The sequence below is a fragment of the Giraffa tippelskirchi genome, chromosome 13, assembly GCF_054371585.1.
Source record: "Giraffa tippelskirchi isolate mGirTip1 chromosome 13, T2T-mGirTip1v1.2.pri, whole genome shotgun sequence".
NCBI lineage: Eukaryota > Metazoa > Chordata > Mammalia > Artiodactyla > Giraffidae > Giraffa > Giraffa tippelskirchi.
In genome coordinates this window covers 116,383,538-116,397,100 of record NC_137287.1, presented here as the reverse complement: position 1 = coordinate 116,397,100, position 13,563 = coordinate 116,383,538, and the positions used below count along the sequence as shown (strand labels likewise).

The following is a 13,563-nucleotide window of genomic DNA, read 5'->3' as shown; positions in this document are numbered from 1 at the left end:
GGTCCTGAGAGTGTGTCGGGTCCCTTCCATGCTGGGGGGGGGGTTGGGAGGAGCTGGGTACCCCCTCCCAGGCTGAGCGTCTTCTCTCTGCCCAGCTCCCAACACAGAGACAGTGCCCTTGCTGACGTGGAAGCGGGCTCAGGACACGGTGCCCTGGAACATCATCCTTCTCCTGGGAGGGGGCTTCGCCATGGCCAAAGGCTGCGAGGTAAGAGGGGCAGGCGGCAGGCAGCTTGGGGAGGTGAGTGCCTGTCCTGGGGCAGCTGCAAGTGTGGGGCTGAGCGAGCCCCACCGGCCGCACAGACGCCCCATCTCCCATGTGGGAATGATCACAGCTCCGTGCCGTGCCTAGTGCTGCCCAGAGAGAGAGGAAAATGGTACAGTGTGGAACCTCGAGGACCTGGCAGTGAGCATTGTATCAGTACTACTAATACTAATATCATGACCCAAGGGTCCTATGAGAACAGAGGACTCACCGTAGCAGGCTGACCCTGCAACAGGCACTGTTCAACATGCTCTACACATATTAATGTATTTAAACCTCCCAGCAAGCCTATGAGGTAGATGCCACCATTATCCCCATTCTGTAGATTAGGAAACTGAGGCACAGAGAGGTAAAGTAACTTGCCTAAGGCCGCACAGCTATGTCCTCAGGGTTAGGGGCCAGGTAGTTTGGCTCTAGAGCCCAGTATTATGAATATTAGCTACTTGGTGTTACTATTAATGCACTAAAGGGCTCTGTGAGCACAGAGGCAGAGCCAGGACTAGACTGGGGTGAGCGAGGCGCTGACAGAGAATAATTTTGGGAGGCTCATGTTCTCAGCACAGCCAGACCTGCTCAGTGGAAGTGCAGCCTCAGAGTGCAACATGTAGTAACCTGTTAGCTCATGAAATCTCCACACTGACCCTCAGGGCTAGGGAATATTTTTATCCCCATTTTACAGGTAGGAAAACTGAGGCCTGGAAAAATTAAGCAGCTCTCTTGATGTCATGCAGTTGCCCTCTGCTTAGGCACTGAGGTTTGAACTCCAGTCCCATCTGATTTCAGAGTCTAGCCTCCTAACACTCACTCTTGAGAACTTCCCAAGTGCCAGGCACCAGGGGAAGCACTATGCAAATATTGACTCCGCTAATCTTTTTTTTTTTTTATAAATTTATTTATTTTACTTGGGGGCTAATTACTTTACAATATTGTAATAGTTTTTGCCATACATTGACAAGAATCAGCCATGGGTTTACATGTGTTCCCCTTCCCGAACCCCCCACCCACCTCCCTCCCCCTCCCATCCCTCTGGATCATCCCACTGCCCCGGCCCCGAGCCCTTGTCACATGCATCGAACATGGAATGGTGCTCTGTTTCACATATGACAATACACATGTCTCAATGCCATTCTCCCAGAACGACCCACCCTCACCTTCTCCCTCAGAGTCCATAAAATTGTTCCATGCATCTGTGTCTCTCATTCTGTCCCGCATATAGGGTTATCGTTACCATCTTTCAGATTCCATATATATGCATTAGTATACTGTATTGTTGTTTTTCTTTCTGGCTTACTTCACTCTGTATAATGGGCTCCAGTTTCATCCATAATCTTCAAAGGCACCTCTGAGTAGATGTTGTGGTCGTCCTCCTTCCAAAGATGAAACAGAGGCAACTCAAGGCTGAATAAGTTACCGATGTTTGTGCAGCCAAAAGCCGGCAGAGTGGTATTTGAACCCACAGCTCATGAAGCTGGGCCCCACCCTTCCCCCAGATTTCAAAACCACAGCCAGTTAAGGGTCAATCGGAAATTAAGGTGAAAGAAAGCTGAAATTACTTCTCCGATTGCTTACTTTGTAAAATTCAGGATTTTAAAAATATTATTTATTTATTTTTATTTGGCTGTGTTGGGTCTTTTTTAAGTCATTCAGTTGTGTCCGACCCTTTGTGACCTCATGGACTGTAGCCTACCAGGCTCCTCTCTCCATTGGATTTTCCAGGCAAGGGTACTGGAGTGGTGGATTGCCATTTTCTTCTCCAGGGAATCTTCCCGACCCAGGGATCAAACTTAGGTCTCCTGCATTGCAGGCGGACGCTTTACCATCTGAGTCACCGGTATTAGCTGTGTCATGCAGGATCTTCCATGGCAGCACACCAATTCTCTAATTGTGGCAGACGGGCTCCAGAGCACGAGGGAACACAGCTCACAGGGGGCAGAGCTGGGATTTGAACTTGTCGGACTCCTCTCACTACTGCCTCTTACTTGGGACATATCAGGGAAGGCTTCCAGGAGGAAGTGGCATGTTAGCCAGGTCTCAGGAGGCCATGCAGGGCAAAGGTAGAAAGCATGAGCGGTGGACCCAGACCGCCTGGGTTGGAGTCGGTCCTCCACCTCTGAGCTGTGTGCCTCCATTTCCTAATCTGTAAAATGGGCACAGTAATGGTGCCCATCACATAGAGTTGTTATAATTACTAAGTGGATTGGAAAAGTGGAGGTTCTTGCCCTGAGCTCTTCAGTGGAAATGGTGCCATTTAACGGGATGACATGGCTCTTGCCTCACCCTGAGCCTGACCTGCACCCCAGAGGCTTCTTTAAGCTCAGGGATGGTGAACAAAGCCCAGCTCGCAGTGGGGGCTGGGCTGCAGGACTGCTGAGCGTGCTGGGGAGGCCAGTCTGGCTCCTGGCCCAGCCCTGGGCAGTTGGCCGGGGTTTCTGTGGAACAAAGACTTTGTGTGACAGCTGCCCCCTCCCCCAACCCCTGCTCGTACCAGCCCCTCCCCAGGCGGCCTGTCCTAGGAGGGACCAGAGTGCTCGTGGCCCGTCCTATTTCCCAACCCCTGCCCAGTGCCCTTGCCAGGTCACCGCCAGGCCTCCTGGGGCTTGGAGGCCCTCAGACCGGGCCCACAGTGAGCCTGGATGTGTAGACTCCCACCTGCTGGTTCTGAGGGGCTGGAAGCAGACCCCAGTGCTTGTGCTGAGCGTGAGTAACTTGCTTAAATCGGCTTGATGTTCACACTAGTTTCCTCCTGCTGCAAAACTGTCCATGCTGCTGCTGCTAAGTCGTGTCAGTCGTGTCCGACTCTGTGCGACCCCATAGATGGCAGCCCACCAGGCTCCGCCATCCCTGGGATTCTCCAGGCAAGAATACTGGAGTGGGTTGCCATTTCCTCCTCCAGTGCATGAAAGTGAAAAGTGAAAGTGAAGCCGCTCAGTCATGTCCGACTCTTCGCGACCCCATGGGCTGCAGCCTACCAGGCTCCTCCGTCCTGGGTTTCCCAGGCAAGAGTACTGGAGTGGGGTGCCATTGCCTTCTCCGAACTGTCCATGACTCCCCCATGTATTTAGACTCTAGTCTGAAGGCTTGCCTCCAGAGAACAGCCCCCGCCTATCACCCCGACATCAGCTCTTATCTCTGTCCCCTCAGGGCTCCTCTCCAGTCCCACTGACCTGCTCCTCAGCCACACTAAACTCATTTGCACCCCCAGGACCTTTGCACCTGCTTCCTCCCTCTGCCGAATGCTCTTCCCTGAGATCTCTGAGTCCTTACCCTCAGGTCTCGGCTTCAAGTTCACATCCTCAGAGAAACCCTCTCTGGCACCATATCTAAGGTAGCCTCGCCCCACATACAGCCCCCCTCTCTCTCTTGTCACCCTAATTACTTCCTGTAGCCATATCTACCCCTCAGGCTGTGGGCTTCCCTGGTGGCTCAGTGGTAAAGGATCTGCTGCCAATGCAGGAGGCGCAGGTTCAATCCCTGGGTTGTGAAGACTCTCCACCCTTACCCTGGGGAAGGAAATGGCAACCCACTCCAGTATTCTTGCCTGGGAAATACCACTGACAGTGGAGCCTGGAAAACTACAGTTCATGGGGGTCACAAAGCAGTCTGACATGACTTAGCAACTAAACAGCAAACAACAACTGCCCCCCCCGAAGGAAATCCCATTCATTTGTTTATTGGTGTCTCTCTTACTAGAATGTAAGCTCCATGCGGGCAAGGACCATATCTGTCTTCTCCATTGCTCTTCTAGGCATGTAGAAAAGTCCTGGTACCTAACATGCTCGCTCAGTAAGTATTTGTTGGACACGACCTGTAACATGGGATGTTCTGAGGACCGATGACATGAAGGAGGGCAAGTACCTGGCAGGGGGCTGATGCAGAGGGCTCACCGCTTTTATTGTTATCATAGTTTTATTGTCTCATGAATTAAAAATTGGTCTAATTCTGGCACCTTCATGTATACCTCATTTAATCTCTATCCACAACAAACTTATCTACAAATATATTCAGGTGATATAACTTGGTATTAAATCAGGATGGAATAGACCCTATAGGCAAGTAGAAACATGTGTATTCCCCTGAATCCCTCATTTTCTGTTGGAAAGTTATTATTATTATTGTTCTTATCATTTTATTGGAGAGGTAGCATTATGAAGTAAGAGCCAGATTCTGAGCTCAAAATTCCAAACTCATTTCACTTATTTGAGCATATCACAACCTCTTTGTGCCTCAGTTTCTTCAACCATAAAATATAGGTAACTATACTACTTCATCCCTGCCAGGTGGCACAGTGGTAAAGAATTTGCCTACCAGTGTAGGAGATGCAGAAGACACAGGTTTGTCCCCTGGAGGAGGGCATGGCAATCCACTCCAGTATTCTTGCCTGGAGAATCCCATGGACGGAAGAGGCTGGCAGGCTACAGTCCATGGGGTTACAGAGAATTGAAATGACTGGGCACACACGCACCCACATTACCACTCCTTCGTGGAGCTGTTCTGAAGATTAATAAGTCAATGTTAGCAAAGTACTGAGAAGAGTTCTCAGCATAGAATAAGCACTGTATTAAGTGTTTGTTAAATAAATAATAGTAAGCCCTGTTTGGTACTTATTATATATAGGAACTGTTTTTACCTGTACTTTGAAGAAAGCAAGGAACAGAGACGTTCATTAATTTGCCCAGTGCCACACAGCGTGTAAGCAGTACAGTGGTTTGAATGCTCATGCATGTGCATGAAGTCTTTTCTTCTTTTCCTTTAATCAAGTTCACTGGCTCTCTCCACTTAAGAATTCTTTAAAAAAAAAAAAAATCAGTCCTTTGTAAAATATTTATTGTATTACTTTATTTATTTAATTTGGCTGCACTGGGTTTTAGTTGTGGCATGCAGGATCTTCAGTTGCATCTTAACTGTAGGACCAGCAGGGAAGTCCCTACCTAAGAATTCTTACCTCAAGTTGTGCACACACAGCTGAGCCTACTGTCTTTATGAGGCTTTAAAGAGATTTTTCAAGGGTTTTCAATGGAGATTTCAGCCTGAAACATTTCACTTCTACCATAACACCATCCTTTAAGATCTGACCCTTCTGTATATCAGCGAGATCAGGAAGAAAGGACCTCATGGAAGTGTGAAAGGAGGAGAAAGAGGGGTCACCATCCTGCCAGCTCCGCCTTCCCCTCTCATCCTGCATCAGTGGCCGCAGGCACCTCTTGGCGTCCCTGTGGGCTGTAAGGAACAGTTTGACAACTACTACTCAAGGCAATTCTTGAGTGTTCCACCACCGCTGGCATCTCGTGACTTGATGCCACTAATGGCCAATGGCGTGTTTTGGGCACTTACCTAGTACCAAGCACTTTTCTAAGTGCTTTAGAGATTAGTTCCTTTTCTCCCAACTATAATGCCCTAAAGTGAAAGTGAAAATCACTCAGTCATGTCCGACTCTTTGCGACCCCGTGGACTATACAATCCATGGAATTCTCCAGGCAAGAATACTGGAGTGGGTAGCCATTCCCTTCTCCAGAGGATCTTGCCAACCCAGGGGTCAAACCCAGGTCTCCCGCAATGCAGGCAGATTCTTTACCAGCTGAACCACAAAGGAAACCCAAACATTGAAGAGCAACCGCCCAACATGGGGCTTAAATGCATGACCCTGCGATGAAGAGAAGAGTCACACGCTCTACCGACTGAACTAGCCAGGCAGTTCAGGAACCCCTGAGGACAAGCACTATCGCATCTCAGTTTACAGATAAGGAACTGAGGCACAGAAAGGTTAAGTTACTTGCCAAGGAAGACACAGCCAGAATGGATTAAGGTGGGGGGACAAGCCTAATCTGATTCCAAAACCCTTTCTCCTCACCTCCTGGGCATGCCGCCTCTGCCCTTGCGAGTTACTGTTCCTGGAGTCCCTGGGAAAACCTTGTGGCTGTGTGTTTCCATGGAAACAGAGCTTCTGACTCCTAAGGGAACAGGAAAGGGCAGGTGAAGCCCCTTGAGTCCCCCCGAGAGCAGCTGGGGGGTCTCCTCTCTCGCAAAGCTGCCAGACCTCCCTCCAGCTACGGAAACTGAGCCAAGGCCCTGAGTGGCTGTGGGGACGTTGGCTGGAAGCCTGGCACCCAGAGGCCCGGCTACAGGGAAGCTCTTGGCTCCTCATTCATCCAAGTCATTAATATTCCCTCTCTCCAGCCCTCCTCCATTTAATTACACACACTGCCGTCAGTCTCTTTGCCAGAGCCATGGCCTCTGAGAAAAACTAGTGGCCCCATTTTTCCCTGCAGGGTTCCCTGAACCAGAGGAGGGGCTGGGGTCTGGACTCTGCCATACACTATAATTTCTAGGTTATCAAACAGTGCGGTTGTAAAAGAAGCATCTTATTTTATAAGATCTCTTCTAGGGAAAACTATCTTTAAGCATTTATTATTCATTCCTTGAAGGTAACTGTTAAGTCATGGTGTAGGGACAAGTAAAATTTATTTGTGTCAACTATTCTAAAATCCACTATGAAAGCTTAGTTTTGGATAAACAGCAAAATTTCTATTCAACACAAAAGAAATGCATAATGTTCTCTGATAAACCGAGGTGTGTTAGTACCAAAAGATACTGCACTGATAAAAGGGCTGTGGTAAACACACACTTAGCTAAATGTTAGGGGTCTGACCCAACCCCGGCCTTGATCCGCTCCTAAGCCTACAACTGCTTTATCTTTGCCAAGAAAACGACCTACAGGCGGCGCCCCTGTAGCCTTATTGCTATATTGCCGCGTGGCACCATCAGGAGGCAGCATCGAGCACAATTTTACATCAGTTTTCCCGCTTTGGGGACTTAACGAAGGTGCGCTGGATTCTGGGTTATTAAGGATACATTTGAAGCCTGGAGAGCAGAAAGGGGAGACTATCATTATTAAATACCCGCAAGTAAAGTAATTCCTGGAGAAGTCAGCAGAGAGAGAGAGCTTGGAGATAATTCTGCAGCGTTGATGGCAGATGGAGTCTGGAGTCAGAGAGGGGATAATCTACCCTGGAGAGCTGTGGTCAGCTCTGGGCACTGCCCTTCATTAAGAGGTGCAGTGACAGTCTGGTGTGTCCATTGGAGGGTACGTGGTGACAGGGCGCTTTGCAGGAGAATGTTAGTTTATGGACTCCATGGCCCTGAGTGCCAAATACATCTTAGCCACTATTTGGGGGACACTGAGCAAGTCACAAAAACTTCGCCAAGTTGGGATTCCTTCTCTGTAACATGGGAAGGAATGTTTACTTTGCTGAATGGTTGGTGATTCTTTTGATAATGAATAATAATACAAATAATAATGGTGGTACTTGTGTACCATCATTGTAATAATCATCATAAATATCCTTATTATTGGAAACCTATTCATTGTGCTGGGCTTCCCTGGTGGCTCAGTTGTAAAGAATGTGCCTGCAATGCAGGAGACATGGGTTCGATCCCTGGGTTAGGGAGATCCCCTGGAGAAGAAAATGGCAACCCGCTCCAGTTTTCTGGCCTGGAGAATCCCATGGACAGAGGAGCCTGGTGGGCTACAGTCTGGGGTTGCAAAAAGTCAGACATGACATAGCACCTGAGCACGCACACATTCATTGTGTTGTGTTTGACTTCTAGCTGATTATATATGATATATATATCATATATATTATATTTTTAATATATGTTGATACATAATAATTATAAAATTTAATAATGAATATTTTGTATAAATATGTTAATATTTTTGGAAGTGATAGCTGTCATTGGCAGAATGAGAAGATTTAACATGGAGGTTCCAGTTCCCCTCTCCCACTCAAGTTAGGGCTACCCGAACCAAATAAACTATTAGGAGAACCACATAGATTATTTGAAGGATCCAGGGGTTTGGGCCCTGGGCCTGTGGAGTATGGAGTAGAGAGCAGCTTGGGAAGCAGAGAGGCTGATTGAATATGTGACCTTGCGCAGGTGACCCACCCTCTCTGAACCTCAGTCACCTTGTATGTGAAAGAGTGTAGTTGTCATCGCTGTGGCCAATCCTAACCCCCTCCCACTTGGCCCAGGCTCGGGGGTGGCAGCCGGCGGTGGGCTGGGTGTGAAGAGGTGCTCTTGCTTCCTCCCTCCGCAGGAGTCGGGGCTGTCGGCGTGGATCGGCGGGCAGCTGCACCCCCTGGAGAATGTGCCTCCAGTGCTGGCCGTGCTGCTCATCACCGTGGTGGTCGCCTTCTTCACCGAGTTCGCCAGCAACACGGCCACGATCATCATCTTTCTGCCCATCCTGGCGGAGCTGGTGAGGGTCCTCACAGGGTCGTGGGATGGGAGGGCAACATCCCTCCCCAGCACAGGTTCACCAGTCTCTTTCTTGATCCTGGGAGCTCCACAGGGGGCCACAATTGTCATCATTCTCATCCAACATGCATAAAAGTGTCAGAACCATGATTTTTTAAAAATACTGTCTTTTTTTTTTCCTCTAAGAAATGCATAAACAGTAAATATTTTCAAAGCACACCAGAGGGCCTCCTTTTGGAAAAGCAACCCACGGTGACATAAAGAGTTTTCTAGGAAAATAGAAATGACCAAATATGGATTAAGAAGAAGTAGAAAATCTGAGTAGACAGATAACCATAGTAGAAATTCTAACAGTAGGCAAAGCTCTAGTTTCCCTTTAAAGCAGGGTTTCTCAGCACTGTGGACATCTGGGGCCGGAGAATTCTGTTACGTGACGCTCTCTGCATTGTAGGATGTTTAGCAGCATCCTTGCTCTCTACCTACTTGTATAGACCATTTGAGAAGGACCAGGCAGAGGCCGTGAGGTTTCAGAATTCAGATGCTCAAAATGTGGTCCCTGGACCAGCAGCACCAGCAGCATTACCTGGGATCTTGTCAGAAATGCAAATTCTTGCCACCACCCCCGCCCCCAAATCCCCACACAGGCTGACTCAGCAACTCTGCGAGAGGTGGGGCCACCAGCCGTCCAGGTGACTCTGATAGGCACTCAAGTTGGAGAGGGAGTGTTCTAGAATAATTTCCCCTGCCCGTCCTCCCTGATAAACTGCCTGTGGCCTTGGAACATTGCTAACCTAGGGACGTCCTCTCTTGTCTCTGTGTGGTTCTCCTCTTGTCTGTGTGTCTCTCCTTCGGCCCATGTGTCTGTATTTCTGGCTGCATTTCTCTCCGTGTGTCTTTAAATTCATCTTCTCGTTTGTCTCTCTTCTTCTCTGTCACTCCGCCCTTCTCTCTCCGTACATCTCTGGCTCTTTCTTTTCCTGTCTCTCCATCTGTCTCCGTGTCCCTCACTTTCCTCCTGCCTCCATCTCCCGTGTGGTTTCTCTGTCTCTCTCTGTTTCGGTCTCGCCCCTGACTGCCGGGCCCAGGCCATCCGTCTGCGGGTGCACCCGCTGTATTTGATGATCCCTGGCACCGTCGGCTGCTCCTACGCCTTCATGCTCCCAGTCTCGACGCCCCCCAACTCGATCGCCTTTGCCTCCGGACATCTGCTGGTCAAAGACATGGTGAGTCCAGGCGTATTCTAGCAGAGGCCCCAAGAAGTGGATGGACCAGGGGTGGGCAAGGTATCGAGGCAGGACTCCCGCTCTCCCCCGCCCCCCAATTCCTGAATAGGTCATTCTGAGTGGGACCAGAATTTATACTTCTAGCAAACACTCTGGGATGATTGCTTAGGTGATTTCAGGAAGCACCGACTCAGCCACTGCTTTCCAAAGTTGGCTTCGGAGATGAGGGCCTTCCCCTCTCTCTAGGCACCGCCCTGTCTTCTGACTTGCTTGGCCAAGTGCTCCAAGCCCGGCAGCATCTCTAGGGGAGACAGAGCAGCAGACCACGCCAGGGACGTAGGGGTGCACCTCAGTGCCCGGTCACCTGGAGAAGAGACAGAAGCCAAGGCCGGTGGCCAGGGTGGGGGGAGGTCCCAGCTTTTAGCAAGACTCTCCTCCAAGCTGAGCCTCTTCCTCGGCCTGCTTCCTTCCGCCCTTCCCCCTCCACTGGCTGCCTGGGATGATTGTGCCATGGAGTTCAGGGGCTGCAGACCCTAAACCGGCGCAATAGAGAAGAGGGATCTGCTCACCTAGTTCTTAGCCGACGTAGGGTCTTCAGGCATGGAGACCCCAGCAGGACAAATGGAGAGAAAGCGAGAGTGAGAGGCAGTTGACAGAGCAGAGAGGTAGCAGGGGCCCGGGGAGACAGACACTCATGCATTCATTGGTTCATTCACTGTACAAGTGTTTGCTGAGCACATTCCGTGTTCCAGGCGCGGGGGTGGTGCAGGGTAGGGGAGACACAGGCCTGCCTCCAAGGAGACAGGAAATGCAAAGCAGGGGGCGATGTTTAATGATCAAAGTAGGTTGTTTTCAAGTTGCGTGATGCTGGGTGAGCCAACTGCTCTGAGCCTCGTTTTCCTCTTCTATAAAATGGGAATAATAATAACAACAACCCTAAACGGGTTGCTTTCAGGGTAAATGACATAGCTCTATGACACCTGCATGGAACAGCATCTGGTACCTAGAAACCACTCAACGAAAGGGGACATTTTCAGCTCCTTGAGGGTCAGCCTAGGGCATGTAAAGATGGAAGGGTCTTGGATATCAACTGTCCTGGGTTTGTGTTCCCCCTCCATCTTTCCCCAGCTGTGCCATCTTGGGTGAAAGACTTTCTGACTCTCAGTTTCCCCATCTGTATAATGGGCCTCGAGTAGAACCCTCCCTCACTCTGGGCTCCTTTGCAGGTGCGGACGGGACTCCTGATGAACCTGATGGGCGTTCTGCTGCTCAGCTTGGCCATGAATACTTGGGCACAGACCATCTTCCAGCTGGGCACCTTCCCAGACTGGGCCGACATCCACTTAGCCAACGTCACAGCACTGCCATCCAGCTTGGCTAACGGCACATATCGGACCCTCTGAGTCTCCCTCAGGAACTCTCTTCGGGCTGGGCCCTCCCAGAGGGTTTCGCCATCCTCTGCTGCTGGGACCCCACAGGCTGATCAAGCAATTCTTCTCTGTGATCCAGTACACAGCAAGCAAGGGTGACTTCCAGTGGTCCACTTGAGTCCACAGTCTCGTTATCTAGGATACCTTCTCGTCTCCCACACAGTTCAGGGAGCCGCTTCCTCCCAGTTCTGCTGCCTGAGAAACAAGCTCCTTTATCTCTGAGTTGATCTGTGGTTAGGATGCAAGAAAGCCCAGTTTCAGCAACAGTAAGCCAATCCGGAATGGTGTTTGTCTTGAACAGTTGGGGCAGGAGGCATAGCTAGCATCCCTCACTGACGATGCGAGGTTACCATCTGGAAAGACCATCCTGCCTTTAGGGGTCACTTTCCTTCAAGAGGCTGGGGCTGCCGTGTCCCAGTTCAGCTGTTCCAGCTGTTCCCAGCTGGTGTGTGCTCTGCTTGGGTGGGGGCCCTTTCTGTACCAGTTGTTTGACTATCACCCCTGCTGATACCCAGAAGCTGGGGTTATTTTCAGGCCCTGGAGGCAGGGGGAGGGACAGATGACATCCTGAGGACATGGAGATGGCGCAAAGCCTCTTTGCTGTTTCTCTGGGCTCCCGAGCACACAATGGGGAGTTCCAGACCTTTCTACCTAAGCTTTTTCTGATTTTCCTGATTAGTCTGAATCAGTGTGGCCACAGTTCCAGGGTCAGGCCAAGTGTGGGTCATGCCCCCTAACAGGTGGCCCATGGCTCCTCCAGCCGGGCGCCTCCCACACGGGCCTTCGTGACTGCCGGCTTCTTCTTGTTCCTGGAGCCGCTCTTTGCCTCCCCGCCCCCATCCCAGGTAGTAAGCACGTGTGATTAGCAAGGGCCACGTTTTCCAGGGGTGAGAGAAAAGTCAAAAGAGAAATCAAGGCCTCGTAAAACGTCCAGTGTCTTAGGCAGGGAAACCCCGTAATCCTCTCCTACAGACGAGGATGATGTCCCCTGAGCCGGGGGCTGGTGGGGCCCGTCCTGAAGGATGTGCTTCTTCCACGTTTCAAGCAGGAGCGTCTCAGTGCCCCCTACCCCCGGGAACAGTGCAGTTTGGACGCGACGGGCGCTCAGGAAGTGTCTGTGCAATCAGCGGCCGGGCGTCAGCCCAGCTGAGGGCCCAGAAACCTCATGGCCCCCCTCCCTGTGCCTCCGGGGGATGTGGTGCCCCGAGCGGCTCGGCTGGGGAGCCGCACCCCGGGACCGCACTTGTTCTTGGAACGGTATGTGTGAGTCACGGATGCTTCCCTGGGAGCAGCAGGGAGGAGGAAGAGGAGGCTCCCCTCCTTCCTGTAGGGGGTCCTTCAGGAGTGAGTCACAGTTACAGCCCACCGGGACTGGGGGGTGCCCTCCCACAGGATGGGGTGGGGGATGCCCTCCCACAGGAAGGGGTAGGGGAGAAGTTCATTCACAGAGAAACCCAAGGGGCTTATCACCAGATGAATCATGATTTCAAATACTTCTGATTGAAAATGCTGTAAAATAAAGAATGTTAATCAACCCTGGGCCTGGAAATCATTTGCCTTGGTGGCCATAAAAGAGCTGCAAAACCCCACATTCTGGAACTTGGGGTGTCACAGAATTGATCTCATGTCCTTACTGCTCTCCTTTCTCCACTCCACTCCAGCCACACACTCCAACTCTCCTGTCTCGGGGCCTTTGCACGTGCTGTTCCCGTTGCCTAGAACACTTTGCTCCCAAATATATGCCTGTTTCCTCACTTCATTCAGGTCTCTGCTCAAATGTCACTGCCCCAGAGAAGCTTCCTTCACCATCAGGTCTAAATATCACCTCATTATTTTTTAACCCCTTGTCCTGCTATAGTTTTCTTGTATTTAGTCAGGATGCTGTATTATTTATTTTCTATTAATTTTCTTGTCCTCTAGAATATAAACCTATCAGAATGCAAACTTTCTTTTGTTCAGTGCTGTACGTCCAATACTGAGAAAAGTTTCTGACACATAGTAGGTGCTCAGTAAATATTTGATAAATAAATCTATGCTAGAAATTATGACAAAACAATCTCACTCTTTGACCAAGGGTTTATTTGGCTCATTTCTTTAATCACTTATTCTTCCATTTATTCATCCAACGGTATTTATTTAGAACCTATTTTATGCTAGTTCACTGTCCCTAGCCACATAGAACTTATTCCGGGAGACAGGCAGTAGACAGGTAAACAAATAATGTGACTCTGGGTCATAACATGAGCTAAGTTCATTTTAAGAAGAAAATGAACTGGCCGGTGTGACAAACCTACTCAGAGGCTATGTTAGCTGGGGTGGTCAGGGAGGACTTCTCTGAGGAGGCAGCACTGGACCAAGACCAGTAGGAGTCAGTCATGTGCTCACGGTA

The 13,563-nt window shown here is 50.1% G+C and overlaps 1 protein-coding gene across 2 annotated transcripts in view; it reads left to right on the top strand.

Moving 5' to 3' along the window:
* SLC13A3 (solute carrier family 13 member 3) overlaps positions 1–12,709 on the top strand; it is a 99,025-nt gene extending 86,316 nt beyond the window's left edge. For both annotated transcript variants that reach the window (XM_081559408.1, XM_081559409.1), the window contains 4 exons: positions 96–208; positions 8,361–8,522; positions 9,607–9,744; positions 10,971–12,709. In XM_081559408.1, the coding sequence (XP_081415534.1) occupies positions 96–208; positions 8,361–8,522; positions 9,607–9,744; positions 10,971–11,147 (590 nt within the window). In that variant the 3' untranslated portion in view covers positions 11,148–12,709. The remainder of the gene's footprint in view (positions 1–95; positions 209–8,360; positions 8,523–9,606; positions 9,745–10,970) is intronic.
* Positions 12,710–13,563: the final 854 nt, after the last annotated feature.